The 26,733-nt window shown below is 43.3% G+C and overlaps 1 protein-coding gene across 1 annotated transcript; it reads left to right on the top strand.

Moving 5' to 3' along the window:
* Positions 1-1,267: 1,267 nt before the first annotated feature.
* Positions 1,268-24,957, top strand: LOC138555689 (olfactory receptor 8H3-like). The gene is made up of 2 exons (XM_069642617.1): positions 1,268-1,405; positions 24,007-24,957. The coding sequence occupies exons 1-2, from the start codon at positions 1,268-1,270 to the stop codon at positions 24,955-24,957; spliced, it is 1,089 nt and encodes a 362-aa protein (XP_069498718.1).
* The last annotated feature ends 1,776 nt before the right edge of the window (positions 24,958-26,733 follow it).

The following is a 26,733-nucleotide window of genomic DNA, read 5'->3' as shown; positions in this document are numbered from 1 at the left end:
AAGAAGAGGCTGCACAAAAAGGCGAAGAAGCAAAATGTGTGCAGAAAAAATTGTCAAAGTATGCCATTGAAGGGGCAATGATAACTAGCACAAACGGATCGAGCATGCAGCAGGTCAATAATCCACAACAGGATAATCAGGCAATAACGAGTTTTACCCCAGAGGGAGAGGATTTAGAGGAAGAGGATGGCAGAGTAATCAGGGAGGTATTCAAAACAATCAGGGAGGCTTTCAAAACATGCAAAATGGCAATCAAGATATGTCAAATGGGCAAATAATCCGACCACCGCCAATATGTTGGGCGTGTGGGATGACAGGGCATCTAGCATGCACATGCAGATGTCAAGGCATGATGCAAAATGACTAAGGAACAAGAGCAGGTATGGTGAATCTACCTGTGTTTTTACAACAGGGAGCAAATGGAGTTGCACAGAATCACACGGTGCAAAAGCAAACGCCAGGAGCACAGCAAAGCTTGCAACCTCAGAATTTGATACGTTTTCCACAAGGACAGTCTCAACAGTCGCCGATGCAACTGGCACAGACAGTGAGTACAGGTCAGGCTGTGAACTCTGGAATAAGAACTAACAATGGTAATGGAGGAAGTCCATTCATGCAAAAAGAGACGAAATTGTATACGGACTAGGACAGCTCACTGGGAACCCTCATGTGTTCTAACTTATCAGTGACAGCAGACCCTCACCAGGAACCAACGGTGGATGTTGTTATAGGGGATAAAGAATATTCCTTCTTAGTTGACACGGGTGCAACACGCTCGTGTATACATGAAGGCAAGTTTTCCTTGTCTGGCGATCATATAAATACTCAGGGCTTCACAGGAGCTACAAGTCGTGTTCGTTTTACAGATACACTTCCAGTCTCTATAGGAGAATGGGATATGAATGTACCACTGTTATATTCAAGACAAACCCCAGTAAATATTTTGAGACGAGACCTAATGACAAAGTTAAACATGACAATCTCGTTCACAGAGAAGGGCATAGTATGTTCAACTCCAGGAATGCATTATTTGAATGTATGTGAGATGATTAGAGCATACGCAGGACACACAGCTAGGAGAGCTATCCCATTAGAGCCAGAAATATTTGCGTATGGAATACGCGTATTAATGGCAGGGCTACCAGGCCTTGCAGACAAAACTATGAGGACCCCAGACGAATTTCTGTTTAGGCCAAGAATACCTATGCATGAGGAAAAGGGACAAGTATTTCCCTTGATGGTACACACAGCCATAGTATGAGGGAAAATGGTTTTGTTCGATGGTTGTGATGATGAAGGCCAACAATGGTGCACAGTAATTGCAGTTGAAGAAGGGTACAGTTTTGACGTCACTGATGACAATCTGTTTGACGAACAAGCAGATGGGGAAAAAACAACAGTTGAGGTAAATCTTACTTTTTGGGGGAAAATTATCGAAAGAGAAGTGCCCCAGAGAATGATGCTGGCACAGAACCGTCCTGAATACTTTGAGGACGACATGGCCCAGTTGCTTGTCTCAGTATGGACCACAGGCTCCTATGACGTAGGCTTATTGAAAGGAGTCAGAGAAGTCAAAATTAAATTGAAGCCAGGAGCAATTTTACCAAAAGCGCGACAGTATCCCATGTCTAGGGAAGCAGATGAAGGAATTCTCAAGACAATTTTGGCTATGATGGAAAAGGGCATCTTAGTGACGTCAGAGTCGTCATGTAATACCGCTGTGTACTCTATCAAAACATCAAAGGGAGGGTCTTGGCATTTAATCCAGGATTTAAGGCCAATAAATTATATTGTAGAGGCCGAGTTACCTTTAGTCCCTAACCTGACCACAATCCTATGTAACATATCTGTTGAGGCAAAATATTTCAAGGTGATTGACTTGAAAAATGCATTTTTCTCAATCCCATTGCACCGAGACTCACAAGATCTGCGTCATTTACATTCAGACAGATGTATCTGAAAAGCACAAGGTTACCCCAGGGGTACTGTGAGTCTCCTTTGATTTTCAACAGAGTCCTGCAGATGGACTTAAGCAATGTTGCATTAGAGAGTGTTGTCTTGCAATATGTGGATGACATATTCATTTGCGGCATGACAGAGGACAGATGTAGACGCAATTCTATTCAGCTTTTGACTATATTGGCTGAGAAAGGATATAAAGTTGACAAGCAAAAGTTACATTATTGTCAGCAAGAAGTGCTGTATATAGCCCAATTGATCTCACATGAGGGGAAAAGGGTTACCCCGGAAAGGGCTGAAGCCATACTGAACACAGCTAAGCCACACACGATAAAACAGATGCAGAGCTTTTTAGGTCTTTGTAATTATGTCACAGCATGGGTCTTTGCTTACAGTTCCTATACCAAGCCCTTGTTACAGGCCCTAAAAAAAGGCACAGGAGGCGAAAGAATACATTTAATGGCCTGAGACCATGGAAAAAGGGTTTACTAAACTCAAGAGAGCCATTTGCACTGCACCGTTTTAGGGATTCCCAATTATGCATAGGAATTCTACCTGTTTTCACACATGAATGGGAGCGTTATGACGGCAGTACTCACACAGAGAACCACATTGTGGTACAAGCCCCTGGCATACTACAGTGGGAATTTGGACCCAGTGATGAAAGGCCACTTTCCTTGTGAACAAAGTTTAGCTGCTGCAGCGTTCGCCATAGAGAAAGCTACAACCATTGTGATGGGATGCTCCATGACGTTGTATGTCGAGCACGCGCTATTTGCTATTCTAGAGAGACCAATGGGTACATTGATGTCTCGGAGAGCTTCTGCTTATGAAGTGATCATATCGAATTCATCGATTAAGATAGTTCGATGTAAGATAGTGGACCCAGCTATGTTCATAGCAGAACCAGTCACTGAAGGAGAGCCAATATATGATTGCGCGAATTATGAAGAATTGTTTTATGAGATTCCCAGAGTGAAAGGAAATGCATTGGCAGAAGGAGAAATTGTATCGTTGATGGTTCCTCGAGAATCGATCAAAACGATGGGCAAAGATATACAGGCGCCGCTGTGATGAAGCACACAGCGAACAGAGAATTTCGAGTGCTCATTAGTGCACGATTGCCATCTCACTATTCAGCACAAGCTGCAGAATTATTGGCGTTGATACTCGCGATTGAGAAACACACAGACCAGGACGTGACGTGTACAGTGACTCCGCCTATGTGACATCATCAGTGCACTCAGGATTAGCGTACTGGAAAAGGAGGGGCTACCTCCGAGCAGACGGCACACCAGTGCTGTACGCAGCCCTATTGGATAGATTCATTAAGCCACAACAGCTCCCAGTGGGCATAGCAGTTGTGAAATGCGCCGCCCACACGAAGGGGACAGATTTTATCTCACAAGGAAATCAAGCAACAGACACGGAAGCCAAGCGTATGGCATCCAAGGGAGAGACCATCATGGATGTGGAAATCACTTATGTGAATGAAAAAATTATTGTTGCTCGAAGTGAACCTGAGAGTTATAATAGCATGGGGCAAACCCAGTTAATGGAACTCCAAGGGGAAGCACCACAGGAGGAGAAGAACCTCTGGAAGCGGCAAGGGTGTTCTTTAAACCCCTCTGAAAGCTTGTGGTGACAAAACAGCACTGGCAAACCAGAGATGCCTATGGCCCTGTTAAGAGTAACATTGGAACAGATACACTATCCAGCACACATGACAAAAGAGAATCTCGCGGCAACGCTCGCCGAAGACTGGTTTATACCGAACTTAGCAGAGCATGTTGCATTTTGTATGCTGAACTGTATAATCTGCCAGCAGTTCACGGATGGGCACTCACTAAAATTAAACTAAATTAGAGGAGTCATCCCAAGGCCTAATGGACCTTTTCATCATTTGCATGTCGATTACGTCGATATGATTCAAGTATGTAATGGGTACAGGTACCTAATTGTTGTGGTGTGTCCATTCTCTAGATGGATAGAAGCAGGTCTGTGTACACACCCAGACTCTACCTGTGCGGCCAAATTTCAGGTGCGAGAGGTATTTCCCAGGTGGAGAGTATGTGAAGTCATGAGATCAGATAATGGGGCTCACTTTATCAACAAAGTTTTTGAACAGATTAGCTTGTTGCTTGGTATAAAGCACAAGTTCTCGTCGATATATCCCCCACAAGGTAATGGGATATGTGAGAAGCTCAACGGCTTGTTAAAGGAAAGAATAGTCAAGTTGAAGCTTACTCTAAAAAAGGGATGGCTACACTGCCTTCCATTGGCACTGTACACACTCAGAAACCAACCTGGTTCTGACCATCATCTTACGCCACACGAAATAGCAACAGGGAGAAGTATGCACACTCCCCTGAAACCCTGAGACAGAGACAGGTGTGATGCCCAGCCAACATGAGAAATCTTAGGGTCTGTATTTTTATTTGTATTTGTTTATTTATAACGCGCAAACCAACAGGCCCAAGGGCATCAGGGCGCAATTTGTACAAGGTTGCAAGAAAAGAACATACAGGGATATAAATTACAATAAAAGTGTGTCAATACAGCAAAAAACAAACTTAATAATTACAAATATTACACAGGGTACAGTAACCCTAGGCTCAACAGAGGAAGTATCCCTGAGGTAGTTGGGAGGGTAGCAGCCCGGAAATCATGTAAGGGAACAGGCGGGCTGGGTAAGTAGGACAAATGTCTGACACAACTATTGCTGGTCAAAGAGCCAGGATTTGGTCTTATTCGTGAAGGTGTTGAAGGAGTCTTCAGCTCTGATGGCAGCGGGGAGGGTATTCCAAAGTTTGGATGCTAGGACAGGGAAGCTGGTGCCTCCGGCTTTTTGGAGCTTAAACCTGGGGATAGTAAGGCAGTTAGTCTGGGCAGTTCTTAGTGGACGGGCAGTGGAGTGGCGCGAAAGCCGACTGCAGAGATAGATCGGAGCCTTGTTGGCTAGGCATTTGTGCGTGAGGGCAAGCGTTTTTAGGGAAATTCTCTGCTTCACGGGTAACCACATGAGGCTAGTTCTGGCTTCTGAGATGTGGTGGTTACGAGGGATGTTCAGGGCCGCTCGAATTGCATTGTTCTGGGTGGTTTGGAGTTTGGAAAGGTTTTCTTGGCTAGTGCCTAAATATAGAGCACTGCAGTAATCTATTTTTGCCATGATAAGTGTTCTCGCTAGTGTGACGCTATTGTGGGTAGTGAGGAAAGGTCTACAGGCTGAAATGAGTTTGCACGTGTAGGCGGAGGTGGACCTGACTGCATTGGTTTGTCTTGACAAGGATAAGGTGGAATCTAGGTAAAAGCCTAGTGTTTTAGTGTCTTTCGAGACTTGTATGGAGTTGCCGTCTATGATGAATGACTGATAGGATGGCTCAAGTTTGCTAAGGCGTTGTGAAGTACCCAGGATAAGTAGCTCCGTCTTATCGTCGTTCAGACATAGCTGGTGCTGGGCCATCCAGGCTTGGATGACCAAGTAGACGTCATTGAGGGCCTTGGTGTCAGCAAGATAGTCACCAGAAATGGGAATGAGTATCTGGGTGTCGTCCGCATAGTTGGTGTAGGAGACACCCAGATAATCAAGCACATCAAAGAGTGGTTTCGTGAAGATATTGTAAAGAGTAGGTGACACGCAAGAACCCTGAGGAACACCGCAATGAATAGGGGAGGGAGATGCGGCAGCGGAAGGTGCAAAGACCCTCATAGATCTGTTACTCAGGAAGGATTTGATCCAGGCCGCTGCGGAGGGAGAGAAGTTGGCAGCAGTGTGGAGGTGCCTGCAAAGGATCTGGTGGTTAACCAAATCAAATGCGGCGGAGAGGTCGAGGAGTAATAGCATTGCTAATTTGCCCTTGTCCTTCAGGACTTCGATCTGGGTTTTTAGGTCTAGTAAAGCCGTTTCGGTCCCATGTCTGGGCCGAAATCCGGATTGTCGTAGACCTAACAGATTGTTAGATTCAAGGTAGTTTTGGATCTGCAGATAAGCTGCCCGGTCCAGTATCTTCAGCAGAAATGGTACTGTGGTGATGGGTCGGAAGTTCGTGGGTATGCTTGGGTCAAGGGACGGTTTTTTTAGTAGCGGGATCACCCAGGCATCTTTAAGGTTGTCCGGGACAATACCTGTTTCAAAGGATGAGTTAATGAAGGTTGTAATGAATGGGGCTAGGTCATGGGCGGAGTCCTTAATGATGGGAGCTGGGCACGGGTCACCTTGGCAGTTGGAAGGTTTCATCCTGAGGATGATGTTTTCTACTTCGGTGACAGTGAGCGGTGCGAAGGTGAAAGGTTTGATGTTGGCAGAGTTGGAGAAGGTGGGCCTAGTGGGGGAGAAAGAGCGGTTGTCCCGCCTCAGGCAGTCCTGTTTTTCATTTATTTTGGATTGGAGCTTAGAGATTTTGTTTAGAAGGGCTGCTTGAATGTTAGCACACCATTTGCTGTCTTTCGTGCAGGTGTCTGGCGGGGAGACTGGGGTTTCGAGCTCTTTTAGGACTCTAAAGAGTTCCTTGGAATTAGAGTCGGCTTGCATGATACGATTATTAAACGATTCTTTTTTAGCAGTGATGATGGCGTCTTTATAAGTGAGGGAGGCGAGAAGGAAGCCGTCTTTATGCTCATCAGAAGGGTGGCTTTTCCAACGGTTTTCCGCGCAGCGTTTGGCTTTGCGGAGGATTTTTAGCTGTGGAGTGAACCATGAGTTGAGATGTGCTCGTGGTTTAGCCTTCCTGGTTTTAATTGGTGCTATGGTGTCAATGGGCGTGAGCATCGTTTGGTTGTAGATGTCTGCTAGGGAGGTGGGATCAGAACAGGCGTTGGTCGCCGCATTAAGAGAGGGGAGTAGCAGTGGGAGGAGTTGTTCTCTTGTTATGTTTTTTTTATTACGGGTGGGGAGGGCTGGGGCTATGGGTGTTAGGGCTCGCGGGGTAGCTTCAATGTTAAATGTTATGATGTGATGGTCAGACCATAAGCAAGGGGAGTTATTGAGGACCTGGATGTTGCAGTTGGAACCGGCTAACCAATCGATGGTCCTGCCTTTGATGTGGGTCGGTTCTTGTATGTACAAGGTGAGGCCAAGGTCGGTAAGAGCATATTCCAGATCAGTTGCTACAGGATCCTTAGGGTCACCGCGACCAAGGTTGAAGTCACCTAAGATGATAGTTTGGGAGTTGTTTACAAAATTACTTGAATTGCATGACATCTTGTCTTACTGTAATTTCAGGCCAGCTGCAGCGATGACAAAAAGGGTGCAGGGCAGCACAGACACAGAAGGAGATACTACTGCAGACACAGCTCAGAGTCTATGAGTTCCATCAATCTTCCCTGGAGACACCGCCCTGGTGAAGAATCACACGAGAAAGAAGTGGGACGAGCCAAGGTTTAACAGCCCCTTTACAGTGGAAGAAGTCACTCCCTCTGCAGTAAAGAGTTTGGATCTTTTTGGGTAACATCAAGCCATACATCGGAGAAGACCCCCTGCCTGCACCCCGACGCGTAGATACTACAGACGACGGGGAAGAATCACAGCATGTGCAGACGAGATCCATGACGAGAAAGAAGGACGCATGACCGGCAGCAAAGCAAAGACAAAGAACTTTTGTGCAGGTTGTGTCTTCATTTTGGACATTTTTCTGAGCAAAAAAGGGGATAAGGACATAAAAATGGACACTCTGCATCCTAGTTGCAGGGTGAAGAAGAAAAGTGCACGTATAAGCCACAACATAGTCTGTTGACTTTGAACTTTGAACTGAGGCACACTGAAGCATTGATAAGAAAAGGAGATGCCAAATTTTGATCGAGGACACATAAATTGGAAGAAAATACAGTATCCAGATTCTTTCGACACAGAGACCTTGTTTGGACTCACTTATGGTGTCCCACAGTAGTGACATCACTAAGAACGTTTATGATATATTTCGAGTTAGTATTGAGATCATACCCACCAATGGTGGTAAGGCTCACCGGCATCACTGAATTTCTTCAAGATCCTGAAAAAGAAAACACGATAAGGGGGCTGCTCACAGTGATTGCCGAGCAGTTCCTCCTGCTTCCAGAGTACAGCGGGGAAAAACAAAATGTCCCAAGCAGAGGAAGAAGCGAATAGGCTTATCAACGTACTGTTCTTTCGCTTAATTGAAGACTGTCCTGATCTTGTCGGGAGAACCACAGACATTTTGACATTTCTTTAAGATCCAGCAAACACAGAACGTTTAAGTATAATCCTGAACGGAATTATCATCCAAGTTACTCTCCACATACAATGAAATTGCTGAAACTGCTCACAGTGAGTAAGGGCCAAACAGTTCCAAACTTCAGCAACGGAAGGACAAATGTCCCTGTCACCGGAAGATAGCAGATTGGCAAGCAATGTCTTTTTTCGCCTAATTGAGGATTTCGCAGAAATTGTGGAAAGACCTGCCGGTGTTCACATCCTCACATTCATTAGAGACCCAGCAAATTCTACACAGATGAGCATGCTTTTGCATGGTATTGTAATGCAGGTCAAGCTTTCTAACCATCAGCAGAACTATCTGAGGAGATTTGAAACTTTCCACCGAGGGACAGATCGAGAAGGTGCTGCCGGAGACTTCCCCTTTGGTATACTGACAAGAACGACATGTCTTTTGGAGTGAAACAGACAAGAGGCATTGACTGGGAAATTGTGTACCTTGAACATGCACGGTAAAGAGACTTGCTGAACTGATCATAACCAAACAAAAGAACTGTATCCAGAGACGATAGACACTCCATTGTCCAGGTAAAAGAAGGACAATTGTTTCAGTACCTGCAACCCACAAGCAGAAACAGCAGAATCCAGAAATAATATTGTCTAAGAGTGTATTAAAAGCTTGTTTCCCTCAGGAGGAAAGACGCCCTTATTTTTCTGGAACTAAATCCTGTCGATTAACCTATAGGGGAATCATGCACTTATGCATTGTATTCATCATTGTTTTACTGTCACTAATGATTAGAACTGCATTTTTTTATTGGTGTACAAAGTGTTCCGATTCCAGTGCACCCGCCTAATGATGTGCGCATGACACCCACAAAAGCACCCAGACCCTTTATAGTCATTCCAGGAGTGAGTGAGCCTGAGATGGATGTGACTAACAATGACACACATACACTTGTGGTAACAGACAAATTGAAAAGCCGGAGACAGGGTTGGCAGAATGTGAATGAAAGAAGGTTACTGACAATCAAACGCATGCAGACGATGAATTCACACACACCAGGTCTAGTGTCAATAATTGCAGAACCGCAAGCCAAAGAAGAAAGGAAGGTTGGACAACCAACAATGAGAAGCTCTACGATAAGTGAAGTTAAAAGCCAGACGGAGAAAGCTGAACTATTGAGGAAACAAAAAGAATTGGAGAGGAAACCAACGGAAACAGCATTGATGGAAACTCTTGATCCAACACTGAGAAGGGCAAGTGCAAGCCCAGAGAAAATCTCACAAGCACAGATGATAGCAGAACCATTATGGCCATACATAGCCAGAACCAGGAAGAGGCAAGAGGAAAAAGAACAAATTGCCAGACCTTTGCCTACTCAATTGGTGCAGATGAAGAGGCCTGCACCATGGACCAGGATACCTGAGAATCCTCCAGCAAGAAGAAGCTATGCGGATGCATTCAAGGGTGTAGTTATAGCAAACTACATGAAAACCTTAAGAATCAAGAGGAGCATACAAGGAGATGACAGTGAGCTAAACGACTACTTGACATAATACAGAATGGATGCAAGCCATTATGGCCAAAACTTCCTAAACTATTGACATGGGTCGAGGACAGAGGAGGACCCTTGCAGATAGTGCCATTGGAGAATCCAACATTCTGCTTCAGGAATAATGGCACAAGGACAATGGGAGAGAATCAGAACTGTGGACGAGTCTTTGATGCTCCAGGAATGGTACATGGAACTGCAGTGATCATGGATCATTATTGGGCATGTGGATCCAAAGCATATATCAGACTGCCGAGAAACTGGGGAGGTATATGCACAGTAGTGAATGGCCACGTTCCAGCATTGGTGATTCCACAAAGTGACCTGAATATGGACAGTTTCCCGAAATCAGATGCTCACCTGAGGAAGAAGAGATCTGTGGAACTGATGAATCGAATGAAGAGAGAGAATTACTTTTCTGCTAAATCAGAAGAAGCTTTTCATGCAATCCCGTATGAACACAGACTGTTCAGCCTAACCTCATCAGTGTTCATGACAATTTTTATGCCAAGAGTTCAGGTTGGAGCAAATACTAAATGGTTGCAGATAACCAGATGGGAGTTGCTGCAGACCATCAACAACATAAAAGGATTCAACGCAATCAAAGGAAAGTTCAGGGTGATTCGACTTATGACTCTCCAGAACAGATATGTCCTTGACATGATCACAGCTATAGATGGAGGTGTTTGTGCAAAAATCAGAGAATCATGTTGCACATTTATACCTTCTCACGATGAAGAAAATGGAACTCTAACAGAAGCAAGAGGTATGCTGACAAAACTACAGAGTCAAATGATTGATGAAACTGACAAAGTGGATGATGACAGTTGGTTTGGATCACTAGTCTCATGGGTCCCACAATGGATTGTAGACACATTCAAATTCCTAGGAGCCCTACTGGTGATGATAATGCTTGGATTCTGTGTTATCAAGATATTAATCTCTCAGTGTCAGAAAACTGCAAAAAAGGCTATAGGGATGAAAATCATGATTGATGTTGAGCCAGGATGGAAGCCCAAAGACCTGAATGATGAAGAAATAAGAGACTTTGGGCCTCATCATGACTTGGGCGGTAACGCCGTTGCTATTAGCGCTGGCGCTATCTGCCTTACCGCCAAACTCATGATCCGGCGCTAATAGCGCCGGATCACGAGTTCGGCGGTAATGTTAATCCCATTCCCCATTGAGCCCATTCGGGAATGCCCCATTCCCCATTGGGCTCAATGGGGAAATTTCACGCTAATACCGCCAGCGGATTTCCCGCCGACGGTATGAGCGCGAATTTTCAGCAGATTTCCCCCCAGCTCAGAGCTGGGGCGAAATCCGCCGAAGTCCTGATTTGGTGGACCCTTAAATCCGATGGTAATAGCGCTACCGCCAGATTTAAGGGTTACCGCCAAAGTCGTGATGAGGCCCTTTGTGAAAGCCAGCATTCATGAACCAGAAGGAACAAAGTTTCGTTATACCAGGAAACATAGAAATGATGTGGGAAGATGGATCTATTGCAGCCCAAATGGACAGTGTCAAGTAATGACGCGGAACAAGGATGAACACTTAAAAAACATCAGGAAGTCTAATAGGAGTCATAAAGATATGGACCCCAAAGAGACATTTCTTCAGACCGTCATGTATAGACCCAGAAGATAAAGAAAAAAATTGACCCAGACGATGAAGTGAAATTGAATGCAGAGGATCTGAAGAAGATCGATACAAAGGAAGAAATGAAAGTGATCGATGAATCGCCCAGAGGGGGGAGTGTAGAGGAGGTCCCAAATACGGCCCGCACCCCAACCGTCCATTTTGAAGTACCAGGAACATTCACGCTGAAGTATGTGATGTATGAGGAGCAAATAAACCAGCAAAGAGCCGCAGTGGGGCTCTGTCCAGTACCTATCAGAAGAACAGCACCTATTGAAATACCGACACCAATGAAAACATGGACAGTAAGGTAACCATTGAGAAAGCCATATCAACAAATTAAACAGAATGAAGATCGTCTGAATACAATCCCTGAAGAAGCCAAAAAGGTCTTAATGGAAGACGAATGGTGATGCCACAAGAACCCGAAGTGACTCATATATAGAAGATATGACGAAAGAGATGAAAATGCCATGAATAAGGGACATCGCGAACCTAAAGTAAAAGGAAGATGTCAAATGTAAGAAGCTTATGCCATGAGCATGACGAAGATATTCAACCAGTTTATGCTTGTACATATGCTTGGAACCACAAGAAAGCTAAGAAAATCGTGCGGCTTGCTATGCTTAGTAGTAAGATAGATTGCGGCAAGCACCACCTATACATATCTACCTCAAAATAAGCATGTTATATAAGTATACTTCCACTATGCACAAGAGCAGAATCAACCAAAGGTTACTAGAGGCCACATGAGGAGAGCTTCATAGCTAACAAATCGAGAATAAAGGCAGAAACGAAACTCAAACAGAGATGAATCGTGCCAAAAAGCCAAGGTCGTATCAGCTAAAATAGACAAACAGTAGCTACAATTAATGAAGCAAAGAACAGAATATCCTGCTCAGAAAGGTCAAGATAAGAAGCCGAAGGCAGCTGGTGGGCAAAACGAAAATCAAATGCACGAATTGCATGGAGAAGAAGGCAAGTTTATGGTGTCTGAATCACGCGACCAGCCGAGCGAGAAGAAGTGAGACTTTCACACCTCTGCATGGCGGAGTGCCATGCAAAGATATCAGAACTTTTCCAGAAAGAGAGGCAGTCTCGAGGCCAACTACAGTGAAATAATTGACACATGGCCACTGAAGTGATGATTGATTGTAACAATAATTGGAGGAAGGCTTTGGGAACTGGTGAGCACCCTGCACCTGGCCGACCATTCTGCATGCCGCTAGGCAAAGTGAAAAAGTATGAGTGGGGTTGCTGCCAACCCAATCATAGTGGACCAAGTAATCTAGGGTCCTATAGTTAGTAGAACCAATGGGACGTCATACTTTTAGTGACGTCTACAGTAGCCATTTCTAAGGTAGGGCTTAGATGTACCACCTGACAGTGTTTACCCAATCCCCTTATTCCGTTACCATATACAGATAAAGTACCTATATTAAAGTTACCTTCCTAGAACCAATAGAATTGCATGCCAACTTTTAAGTGTTATACGTCAGTGATGACGAGTTTTTAGTATAAATGATGTGGTTTTTATGAAGTTCGTTGGAGTTGTGAAGCGAGAAGGAAGATCACGTAACCGCTGATATTCATGAAACTCCCTGTTTTTTGTACTTGTCATTAAACGGACTCCCTTTGCCAAACCATTGAGTTGTCATTCATGATTTGATGTTTGAGTATTAATCTGCATCCCCATCCATCTCACGGGTGCTGCTATTCCATCTTAAAGTGCTATTGGGCAACCACCAGCTTTATGGGCAGGTTGGGGTCGTGGTGCACAAAACCTCTCCATGCGCAGAGTACGACTACCGTGGTTACCGGCACATCCGCACACTAAATATTTGGTATGCCCAAATGCTAAGGGAAACTACCAGCTTTACTGCCGTCCGTTCACTGGAAAGCAAATTGGCTCCTGCTGCCACCGTTAGAGCCGAGCATCTAATATCCCGCTCTGGACACCTTTTGCGTTACCACTGCTCCATGCACTCTGTCTGAACTGCTGCTCTCATCCTGGACTCTTTTGCCACAATCATAAATGACTGTTCAAACTTGTGCACTCCACCACGGCAATTAGCGTGACACCCTTACCTTGCCACGCTCAGCTGAATGTCCTTGAATGCCTTAACTCGCACAGTTGTTACCAGCTAGTGTTATCATTGTTATAAACATTGTTACTTTCATCAACTGTCTAGCCGAGCGGAATATAAAGTAACTACAAAACTGGAGTCGATAGGTGTACGCCTCCTATCTATACCTCAGTATTTCAACACATATGTGACAGAAGGCTATTTTATTTACAAAGTTATTCCTAACACTAAGTCCCTAATGAAAAAACGAATTAGCCCTATGTGTAGACAATCTAGTGCCCATGGGTACTCGGCCCTAGTGGGTGCTGATGTGCCGACTGCAAGGGGATGTCGAGATCCTGACCCTATCCTCTCTAAGCCACTTTCCTATTGGCTAAAAATGAGTGCACACAGTTGGGGGTCGATATCTGTGTTTTAATGTTTTCGCCTCCCAGCCGTGTGCCCTATCAATGCTAAGAACAAAACCACAAGGTTTTATAAAAAGAGACTTCTATGACATTCTGGTCACATAGAACTCTGTTAAAAGGCTCTTTCACTCTGTACAGTACTAAGACCGTAGAGAGCAACTAGAGTTATGATAATTTGAATTTCTTTTTACAAGCCCTTTACTTAGTATGTAGGGGTATTGTAGTCTGGATTATCAACCAGATACTGCTCTAACAACAGTCAACCGGTTTCAGCGGGATTCGCAAGTTGCCGCTTTCTTCAGGACGAATATTAATGAATTAAATATTCTCTTTGATATTCTTCAGTACTAGGAAGAATGTTGAGGATGTCTTCAGGTCTCCCACCAGCTTAGTTGGGTCAATCCCTGAGTCCTACAGGACAAAAAACAAAAAGAGACCAGGTGGACTATCATCAGTCTCTGAGTACTTCTAAAACCTAATAGACAGATATTTAAGTCATTCGCCTCCCTGAACAGTGAGGCACATCTTACCTCTTGTTCCAACACTTGTAGTTGTATCTGCTCTATATTGGAACTCAGCTATAAGTATCCTGATTCTTCCTGTGAGATGGTCTGTGTCTCTCCAGCATTAATTCCTAAAATGGAGAACAGGACGCTTCAGGGCATGTTATGTGAATCCGAGTGCGCGTTTCACTATGTCTCCCAGCCCATTGTGGGCTAATTTCTATTCTATACAGGTTGATTTCCAACGCCTATGCCTCTATGTTTTACCACATCAGTGCGTTTTTCACTATGTCTCCCAGCCCATTTTGGGCTCATTTACATTCTATACAGGTTGATTTCCAACGCCTATGCCTCTATGCCTCTATGTTTTACCACATCAGGCCCCACTGTGCAGTTCCGGTCACTCTGCATGTGTAATCTCACAGCTGGAGAATTACTCCTCAGTTTTGCTATGCCGATTTTGTAAACATCAAGTGGAAACTCTTCAGCATCTGTGCACCGAATGCGAAAATTTGTGGCTAGTCCGTTGTACTCACTTCAAGCATTTATTTTTGGACCAAGAGGTCACGTCTGCTGAAGAATTATGGGTACTTTTATTTCACACCAAAAGAAAGTCTGTAAGGTATGCTATTGTTAATTATTTACAACAGCTAAAAATAACAAAGTATGCAGTGTCAATGTAATGAATGTTTTAAGTATGTTTTAATTATGTGTTCTTTTTAAAAGGAATGAGTTGTATTTATTTATTTATTTTCTTCTTCTTTTTTTTTTACAAAAATTGTGTTATGCTTATTTGTACATTGTTTTAATTTTTGTATGTAATTTAAGTTGAAAGGTCTCGAATTTTTCGTGACCAAAACAACTATAATAATAAAAAAATAATAAATACTCCTCCATTTATTACTAAACAATCCCTCAATGAAACCTCAGGCTCACTTTCCATTCCCTTTATGGTCATAACTCATACGGTGGACCCACCCGAATGGACAACAAGGGTTTTTTTTTTTTGGAAGGCATGTAAATACCGCCACTTACCTTATTTACTTTTTCATGCTGCCGCTTTCGTCCGTGCTTGTATTACGCGCCATTCTGTGTTTCTGTTTCTCGGTTGTAGCCGCGTATTGATCACATGATCACTCGCAAACTACAAAAGAAACTCAAACTGACTAGGGAGATGTAGTTTTCTCTCTCGTCCACGCTTAAGTACCGCTACGTTTGTTCAGAAGCGGCATCGCGGTCATGTGAGCGCAGGCACCAATCGCTCGCGGGTTGTAACACAGCAACCTCAGGGGCAGTTGGGAAATGTAGTTTTATTCCCCTTCGTCCAAGTCTAATTTCCGTAATGTTTATTATTGGAAAAACAACATGGTCAAGTGATGGCGTGCATTTCAGTCACCGAGGGAAACTAGGGGATATAGTTAGTCTGAGGTCTGGGTTAGCAGGGATATTTTTTTGGATCATGTGACGGAATGTTGTTATATCTTCCGTGACATTATTGGAGAGATGGTGCGGTTACATGATTGCATACAGTCCGCTCCCAACGGGACCTGGGAAATGTAGTGTAACCATTATTTCTTATTTTGAGCTAACAGGGCTATAGACATCGATCATGTGTCATTATCTGTGCTGATGTACATAGTTGTATCATTATTATGTATCAAAAAGCACATATATTGTTATTTTAAATGCAACTCGCCCTGGTCGTACATGGCCATAAAGGTTCAATCATGATAACTGTTGACACAGCATCCTAGCTCTTGGGAATCACTAAATATATTCCGAAGCAGTAACCTAGGAATAGTAAAATCCTAAATATAAATACTTATTCATGCTGATTCTGATTCTATCATAGGACTGCCAAAACTTGCCAGCAAATTTCTTCATTAAGGCCTGTGACATGGCTCCGGGTCCTATAGATCCATTGTTGTTCTCTTCTCAAAAGAAGGGCTGCTATATTCCCACCTCTTTTAGGTATTCTGACCCTTTCTAGTATGGTCCAACTCAGGTCATTCTCAGTATGATTCATTTCGATATAATGTTCAACCAATGGGGCAGTCCTCTTGTTGTTCCTTTTATTGGATCTATGTTCCCCAATACGTATCTTGATTGCTCTTGTCGTCATTCCAATGTAAGTTTTCTTGCATGGACATTGAATCAAGTATACCACATTGTTGGTATTACAGTTCGTAAATTGCCTCTGCTCCCAGGGGTATTTCCAGCCTATATCTACAGTCGTTGTACGTTGAGTGAATCTACATACAGTACAGTTTCCACATGGAGTGTGGCCCACAGGTCTTGGTGTGTTCCACAATGTTGTTGTGTCAGTAACAGTAGTTGTTTCTTTATAAGTGTGCACTAGTGAGTCCCTAAGATTTTTTCTCCGTTTTATCGCAAATAGTGGCTCAGTAAGTTGATTTTCATCAATATTTAGTAGGTGCCATGCTTTTCGGATCTCTTTTTTCAAGCGGTTGATAACTGGGGAGTGGCTGAATACTGCTGTAATAGAATTATCGTCTCTCTTCCTTCTGCCATGTTGGTTGAGGGTTATTTCCCTTGGTATATTTCTCGCCCTCTTTTTGGCTTGTTTTATTATTTTATGTGGATAATTTCTCTCTTTAAGATTCTTCGAGAGTCTTTCCGCTTGTTGATCGTATTCAGTTCGTGTAGTACAGTTCCTCCTAAACCGGAGAAATTGACCAAAGGGTAGATTTTCTTTTAGTGATCTCTGGTGGAAGCTGGTATAATCCAATAATGAATTTCTATCCATTGGTTTCTGGAACACAGTAGTCTCGAAAGTCTGGCCTCTCCTTGTGATTTTCAGATCAAGGAACGTGGCCTCCGTTTTACTGGCCTCATATGTAAATTTGAGAAAAGGGTTTAAACCGTAGATCCACTCTATAAATTGTGTAAGAGTTCCGACGTCTCCATTGTATAGTAAGAAAATATCGTCAATGTAGCGTCGCCAACTCACTATGTTACTGACAAACGGGTTGGTTGCAAGGTATATGTGTTTTTTTTTCGAAGTCTGCAACATATAAGTTTGCTAAAGTCGGTGCAAACGTCGCGCCCATAACTGTTCCGGCTATTTGCTCACAATAGTTTTCTCCATTTAGGAAATAGTTCTTGGTCAGAGCTATTTCTGCTAATTGCATTATCAATGGGACGTGCATATTGATAGTTTTTGTTTGTAAGACTTTTTCGATGACTTTCAAGGTTTCTCGTTGGGGAATCTTGGAGTAAAGTGACTCTATGTCCATGGTCACAATATAGATATCTTCACTCTCAAGTGTCAGGTTATTCAAGTACGTCAGGATAGATGTTGTATCTTTTGTGTAGGAACGCATTTTGCTCACTTCTTCCCTTAAGAAAAAGTCGGTAAACTGAGACAGTGGTTCTAGAATAGAGCCAATTCCAGACACAATCGGGTGTCCGGGTGTAGGGAGGACACCCTTGTGTATTTTAGGTACTGCGTAGAAGGCAGGTCGCCTAGGGTATTTTGGGTTTAGGAAAGCTGCTTCTTGTACTTGTAGCTGAGTTCCAATATAGAGCAGATACAACTACAAGTGTTGGAACAAGAGGTAAGATGTGCCTCACTGTTCAGGGAGGCGAATGACCTAAATATCTGTCTAGTAGGTTTTAGAAGTACTCGGAGACTGATGATAGTCCACCTGGTCTCTTTTTGTTGTTTGTCCTGTAGGACTCAGGGATTGACCCAACTAAGCTGGTCCGAGACCTGAAGACATCCTCAACATTCTTCCTAGTACTGAAAAATATCAAAGAGAATATTTAATTCATTAATATCAAAGAGAATATTTAATTCATTAATATTCGTCCTGAAGAAAGCGGCAACTTGCGAATCCCGCTGAAACCGGTTTACTGTTGTTAGAGCAGTATCTGGTTGATATTCCAGACTCCAATACCCCTACATACTAAGTAAAGGGCTTGTAAAAAGAAATTCAAATTATCATAACTCTAGTTGCTCTCTACGGTCTTAGTACTGTACAGAGTGAAAGAGCCTTTTAACAGAGTTCTATGTGACCAGAATGTCATAGAAGTCTCTTTTTATAAAACCTTGTGGTTTTGTTCTTAGCATTGATAAGACACACGGCTGGGAGGCGAAAACATTAAAACACAGATATCGACCCCCAACTGTGTGCACTCATTTTTAGCCAATAGGAAAGTGGCTTAGAGAGGATAGGGTCAGGATCTCGACATCCCCTTGCAGTCGGCACATCAGCACCCACTAGGGCCTAGTACCCATGGGCACTAGATTGTCTACACATAGGGCGAATTAGTTTTTTCATTAGGAACTTAGTGTTAGGAATAACTTTGTAAATAAAATAGCCTTCTGTCACATATGTGTTGAAATAGCCGAGCAGAATGCCTAATGAATGTCTAAACTTACATACCTGCAATTAACCAATGTCATCATTATTGCTAGCATTGTCTCATCTATTCACCTGACACATTGTCCTATATTCCCAATCAATGATCACTCTGAATACGATTCAACTACTACTTTGCTGGGCTCAGATGAATGCTGTTGATTGTCTCAACCTGCATAATCGTTATCAGCTAACGATATCATAGCTATTAGTATTACTATTTCCTGTCCTTTGCCCAGCTGTGCCTAATGCCCATATGAATGTCTAAACTTGTACACCTGCATTGTAAGCGAGGTTAACCTAGTCACAAATGCATGCCTATCCTGCGTTGCTGAACGTTGCATTGCTCGCCTCCACCCCTTAAATATTTGGTCAACATCCCACTCTCACCACCAGACTTGGTCAAGTGCTTATCTACTCAGGACTATCCTGCGCCTGACCATCCTCCTTAATTACATATTATGGTGACTGAGACAACTTTCAGTGTGCACCTTTATTCTGAAATTTATCTGCCAACTCCTAGAACTCCCATGGACACCCTAGCCTAGAGGCCTGGCCCTGTTCAAAAGGCTCCTTCATCCAGATTGGGAATGGCCTTGCCCGCCTATGTTGTGCTTGACACTGCTCCCTCCCATACCCAACCCCCTTCCTCAACAAACTCCTCCATTCCCAGCACTAGTACTCACACCTGACATCATCCTATCCACTCAGGATAAAGTGTCTTGATGCTTTACTAACACAGCCCACTGCCCTGTGTCACATCCACCTAACGGCCCTACAAGGAGACACAGACTATGCTCTCGTACCAATATCTTGTTGTACGTTACAGAAACCCCAGACATTTGACATAACAGACTTTACGTCAACATACCCCACACGTCCCTTAGATGGACTTACAAGAAACCTCAGGCTGTCCTCTCGAATTAACCGACACCACACCCAACGTCCTATCAAAGCCTACCTGCCCACCAACTACAACACATTGCAATTGGACTTGCCATACTCACTAGACTTTGAGTCAGCACCACGCCAGAAAAACCATAGATTTGCCACCTCTAAAAGGCCAACCATACCAACTCCTACAATACAAACACCACCTACCTCAGCTGACAAACCTAAACGCCCAATCAATACTAGCTCACTTACTAAAGCATCAAGTAACCACAATGAGTCCATACATTTGAAAGGCGCCCTCATCAATGCAAGATCAGTCACAGCCCATGTTTTAGACATCGCAGACGTCATCAAAACTAATAATCTAGACTTTATCGCAGTCACAGAAACCTGGTTACACACAGCGTCAGGCCCATACCTATCTCTAGCCATCCCAGAGGACTATTCCATCTATAAGAAGGACAGAACAATAGCTATAGGAGGTGGAGTGACTCTAATAGCTAAAAACACCTTAGACATAAGAATTCTAGCCGAGCACCCATTCTCTTTTGGTGAAGCTATTACCCTAAAATTACCAATCACACATACTTGCACTCTCACTCTCCACATTGTTTATAGGCCTCCCGGCCCTACAGACTCTTTCGAAGAGGAGAACACTGACCAATTAGCTTACAACACGAAACCCCACTCTAAAATGATCATTCTACAGGACTTCAATCTTGGATTGAATGATCCTCTTGACTCCTATGCTGGTCTCCTGGCCAACTCTATGAATGCTCAAGGGTTTACACATAGAATCTGCTCCCGTACCCATGAAAAAGGATGTATCCTAGACTGGATCGCTGACTCCAACTGCATCACAGACATCCTTTCGAACACCTCAGCTCCCTGGTCAGATCACAACATTATAATTTTTCCACCACCCTATCTATCAAAACCCCAAAACACTGCCCTCTACTACCCATGGTACCTTCTAGAAGTCTTAAAAAGATTAATCATGATAACATGCTACCGCACTTATCAACTATACTGGATACGATCAACCGGGACAGTAACACACCAGCATTGGTCACTTTATACAATAAAGTTATGATTGAAGCCATTGAGAAAGTAGCCCCCTTGAAAGTTAAAAAAGCCAAACCTCTAGCACAAATCAACCCTTAGTTCAACTCTGATCTCCAAACTCTGCGTGCATCCAAACGGGCTGCCGAAAGTACTTGGGCTAAATCTCGACACTTGATAACAAAGCCTTCTTCCCGACAATCTCTAACAACTATAAGGTAGCCATCATCAATGCTAAAAGTGAAGTTTACAACCAAAGAATCCAGAATGCCCAATCAAACTCTAGAGAATTATTCACCATTCTCTGTGAGCTTGAATCACCTGCTCCCTAGCCAGACCATTCCTCCAAAGATATACAATGCTGCTCTAAGGTACAAGATGCCCTAGCAGACAAAATCGCTCTATTCCAAAATAAAATAGAACAAGAAAAAGTCAAACTTAACCTTGTCCTGACCACGCCCTCTATAACCTCTGCTACAGAACTTCACATGGCTAGCAAATTCACATTCAGGCCTTTGTCTATACTTGAAACCACCAATATCATCAAAGGTCTTAAACCATCAAGATGCAAGGGTGACATCTGCCATGCAACCTTGATAAAAGAATGTGCTAACAAACTAGCACCCTTCATAACCTGCCTCATCAACAGCTACTTTGCCACTAATACAGTACCAGGTGACTTAAAAGAAGCATGGGTACTGCCATTATTTTTGAAAAAAATACACTGTGGACCCCAATATCCCCACAACTTTATGACCCATCACTACAGTTCCATTCCTATTACAAATTCTTAACTGTGCAGCCCAGCTGCAGATCCAGAAATTTCTGGAATCCAACAATCTTTTAGGGCTGAGACAATCCGGGTTCAGATCTGGTCATGGCACTGCACGGCACTCCTGGATTTAAAAACAGAAATGGACCAATTCTAGGACAACGGAGACCTCCGTATCCTCCTTTTACTAGACCTCTCTGCAGCCTTCTATTTGGTCAATTACAGAATCTTATGCCAACACCTGGAAACTGCTGTCCATTTCTCCCCTGAAGCTATTAAATGGATCGAATCCTTTCTATTGAACAGGACCATGAGGGTTTTCTCTAACACCTCATCCCCCCCACCCACCAGTGCTAGTGACTTGCAGGTTACCACAAGGTTCCAGTGTGTCCCCTACCTTGTATAATGCTTTCGAAAAGCTTCTATTTGAAAAACTTGACAAAATGGTTATCTCATAAACTAACTACGCGGATGATACTCAAATACGTACACCTATCACAGGATGCTACGACACGGATACAAAAAATCTTAACGAAATCTATCTCACAATCCAGGCTTGGATGGCACAAAATGATTTATGCCGACGACACGATCGAGCTAATTCTAATTGGTAATAAATCCAAGTTAAACAATCTTCCTCAACAATACAAATCATTCAACATCGATGGTAATACTATTACTGTTGCAAATTAAATTAAAATTCGAGGGGTCTATATCGACTCGGCCCTTACACTAAACAGACAGGTAAATGACATCAAAATGTATAAGAGCTAGTAGGCCCTTCCTCTCATCTGACAATAGCATCACCCTAGCCAGAGCTTTGATTCTCTCTAGGATAGATTATTCTAACTCACTCTTTGCAGGTACTTTTTTTTTTTTTTTTTTTATTATTATTGTTTTATCAAAATATGATTTTACAATTCTAAACTTTTTGTAGTAAACTACAAAGGAAGACAAAGGAAGACATGTCTTTGTTTTCTGTTTTGCAGACTTCTGTTTTGTTATTCATTGTTCGCGTTTAGTAACTTTGCATCGATGTGTGCTAGCATTTTTGCAGTTGCTATTTGCCACGTTGTTTTGTCTCCCCCGATGAGTCTGCACCACCACAGTTGCTCTTCTGGCAGTGCGCTGAAACCTGATATCATTGGCAGATAGCACTGTCTAAGTGCTGCGGTCGCTGTGCATGTCATGAGTAAGTGTCTTATTGTCTCCGTTGGAGGTTGTGTATCGTTGGAGCAGAATCTGCAGATGTTTGACTGTGTTTGTCCTCGTACGTATCTTATTTCGTTTGTTTTGAACAGGTTGAGCCTAGCGCGTAGGATTAAGATCTGTGCTTGCCTGTTTGGAAATTGCTTTATATAGTTTTGTAGTTCATTTCTTTTTGCAGTGAAACTTGGTAGGTGAGCGATGAGTTTTAACATCGAGGTGTCATCGATCGTTTTGGCCCAGTCCATGTCTTTTATCTTCTTCAGCACTTTGCATGGATTTGTGATGAGTTCATCTTCATCTGAGTTGATTGCCTCTAATACTTTTTGATTTTGCCTTTGCCAGTTGCTTATCATGTTACACGTGTTGTCATTCATTTCTTGTTTAATGATGCTGAAGATTTTGTTTTTGCTGGTACTAGCAACAGAAACATCAGAAAACTGCAAATAGTTCAAAATAACATCAGAGCTGCATTGAATATAACCAAGAACTAACACATTTGGCCTACTAAGGGAAACATCCATTGGCTCCCAGTCCAAGACAGGATTAATTTTAAAATCTTCACTCTCACACATAAATGTCTTACTAAGAATGCACCTGCCTACCTCAGCAACCTGATCAACAAAACTCAGACCAATAGACTAACACGTTCCTCATATGCCAACAACATTGCAATTTCAAGATTCAGAAGACAGAAAGCAGGTGGCTCAAGCTTCCCTGTAATAGCAGCTAAACTGTGGAATACCCTTCCCATTCAACTGAGAATGTGACACATCCTTATGGTTATTCCTGAAAAGTCTAAAAACCTGCCTTTTCAGTCTTGATTCCCAACCATAAGCATAAAAATCCTATAAACATTGGAGGATACAACTGCTGCTCCCATAATTATTCTACATAGCTTGTCTGTAATTTGTGTATTCGTGCCTATGAGTCAATAATGAACATGCATTTGATTAACTGTAACTACAACTGTTTAACTGTAACTGTTTTTACGAAGCACAAAAATGTAACCGTGATCCTATGTTTTTAGTGCCTAGATGCCTATGGGCTGTGAGTGCTATATAAATGCACAAATAAATAAATAAAGTCATCGGTTTTGGCATGTATATAAGTATAAGGCAAGTGCCCCTAATGCCTACACAAAAGCAAAAACGATTGCCAATGCTTGTTCTTGTAGACTTCCATCCAATACATTTTCGAAAATGGTTTGATGATTGACTTGTAGAGAATTTGAAGTTGCCAATGATGAAGTTATGTTTCAAGATTAAAGATCACATGTATTGCCTTTCGGCTTTGAGGTTGCAGAAGGGTGTGCTTGTACTTTGCCTCTGCTGGCACAGCTAATAGGAGCCTGTGTTGTGTTTGCAGGGAATCCTACCTATTGGAGGCCCGGGGAATGATTCCACCGCAGTGGAAGAGTTCATCATCCTGGGATTCTCCGGCACTGAAGAGATGCATCTCTTGCTCTTTGTGATCTTCCTTGTCATTTACCTGGTCACTATTGCAGGCAACTCCACCATCATCTTCATCACAATAGTGGACCTTCGCCTTCAAAGCCCAATGTACTTCTTCCTCCGAAATCTGTCCCTGCTGGAGATAGTCTACACCACAGTAACCCAGCCATTAATCCTGGCCAACCTGTTGGGGAGCAAACACATTCATTTTACGGCCTGTGTTGTGCAAATGTACATCTTCATTTCCTTGGCATCCACAGAATGCTTCCTCTTGGCAGTGATGTCATATGATCGCTTTTCTGCCATATGCCACCCTCTGCTGTACCAAACGGTGATGAACAGCCAGTTCTGTAATTGTTTGGTCCTGGGTGTCTGGCTGGCGGGATTCTTTGCGCCGTCGGTGCAGGCGGTTCTGATCTATAGGCTGTCTTTCTGTGGGCATAATGAGGTCAACCACTTTGTGTGTGATGTGGCACCACTGCTGAAGTTGGCCTGTTCCGACACCTCACGAAACGAGCTAGTGGCATTTACCATGGGGGCCTTTGTGACTTTGGGCTCTCTGGCATGCGTTTCCTTCTCATATGTCCGCATTATTGTGCAAATCCTGAGGATCCCATCCAGCTCCGGAAGGCGCAAGACGTTCTCCACATGCGCTTCTCACCTCGCTGTGGTTGGAGTCTACTTTGGTACCATGATCGCCATGTATGTGAGACCCACTTCTCAGTACTCCCTAGAGCTGGACCGGATCGCAGCTCTGCTGTATATGATTGTCACTCCCTTGCTCAATCCAATCATCTATTCCTTCCGCAACAAGGAAGTAAAGGGCGCGCTGCGCAAAGTATTGCTTAAAGTAAGACATTGCTGAGTGTCCATTTTCCCGTTGAAGGACAAGGATGTTTGGGTGCACCATTGCTTTTCAACCTATTTCTATCAGACATTGGAGACTTTCTGGCCTCGGCGTCGCTCATCTGTCCCAGGATCAACAGCAGAAGACTACACTGGCTGGCCTATTCTCATTTGAGCTTTCGCTCAGCAGGTTCAGTATGAGGCCATTAAGGCTGGTAGAGAGCCCCTTCCTGAAACCTGTTTGATTCGGGGGGAGAATCTCATTTGAGTCCACCCATAGAGAAAGTTCCCTCAGTAGTATTCTCATGAATATTTTACTGTCTATGTCCAAAAGGGCTATGGGTCGATAGCATGTTGGATTTAGCCTATCACCCCCTTTGAAGAATGGAATAATCACTGCGTTCTTCCACGACGGTGGGAAAGTTTTTTCCCTCAGGATTCCTTGAAAGAGATGAAATAGCAGTTTTGACCATTGTTTTGGCTGATTTTTTAACACCTGATATGTGAGGCCGTTCGGACCTGCTGCTTTTGAGGTAGAGGATGATGTTATGAGTTCTTCGATATCCTCTTCAGTAAATTCCAGAGACCAAGTGATGGTGCAAAAGCTAATGTCTCTTGAGCCTGTTGCTTCGAAGTTCTTGGCCAGATAGTCTACCTACTTGTGTTCCGGCACTAAATTGCAAAGAGAACTGTTTTTGGCCAGTTTCGAGTTGATTTAGAACTGCCCAAAAATTTCTGCAGTTATTTGCACTCAGAAGCAAAAGCATTCTTTCCCCATCCTCTTGTATTTTTAGATATTTGTGATTCTTGGACCAGTTTCGATAAATTTGTTTGGTTTTATTAAGTTTTTGAATGCAACCTAGAGGATCTTCTGCTCTGGTCTGTCTTATGCTTCGCAATGTTTGCCGCAGGATTCTTTTCCTTTTGAAAGTTTCCTCGTCAAAGTGATGAAGATGTGTCTGTTTCCCCACAATTTGTACTTCACTTGGTCGGCAGATGGACCATATAAACTTTCCGAATCTTTCTGGATGGCACTCTTCGGCCAGTATTGAGGGATGAACTCCTGCTAAACGATCGTTCAAGTTTTCCCCCCCATGTTTGTACTTGACTACTTTCAGTTTCCCCTTTGAGCCCTCCAAGTCCTGTCTGATGCGTGGGTTTGTAGAACACTGAGTTTCAGGAAAGTAGAGTTCCAACCTCGCATGATCACTTCCCCCTTCCCAGTCTAAGGTGAAATGATGTGGGTGCAGGGTAAGTGATGGTGAGGCGAAGATGTAGTCTATTATTGATTGCAGCCTTCCCTGACGCCATGTTGGTCCGGGGTTGCCCGTACTGCTATCGTCTTCAGATATCATGTCAAGATCCCATGATTGAAAGAAGTCCCACCATTGTTTACCTTTCTGTGTGGTGCTGTGTTTAGGTAAGCTGTTTCTCCTATTTCCTACACTAATGAGATCTGTGTTCAGGTCCCCTGCTACAACAATCTGTGCTCCTATGTGATTACTCTTAACCGTGGAGAATAGTTCATTTAGAGTTTCTATGTAATCTCGGAGTTTGGAACTGGCTGGGTTCCAATAGATATTTATCAGAATGAGAGTGGCCCGGCAGTCGCTCTGTCCTGTCTCTGCTTTACAGGCCTGGATACCCACTGGATTATTGCAGAGCGTTACCACATTTTTAATGGCGGAATTTTTGGTTGCTATTAACATTCCTCCTGCTGGTCTTCCTTTAGCTTTTTGAGAGGCCTTGAGGTTTTGCACTGTAAAGCCCTCTATCTCGATGGGATTAGCTAACC

Source organism: Ambystoma mexicanum, chromosome 1q (assembly GCF_040938575.1).
Source record: "Ambystoma mexicanum isolate Mex_15411 chromosome 1q, UKY_AmexF1_1, whole genome shotgun sequence".
NCBI classification, from domain to species: Eukaryota; Metazoa; Chordata; class Amphibia; order Caudata; family Ambystomatidae; genus Ambystoma; species Ambystoma mexicanum.
The sequence above is the reverse complement of the archived record's forward strand: the minus strand, read 5'-3'. Positions and strand labels throughout refer to the sequence as shown.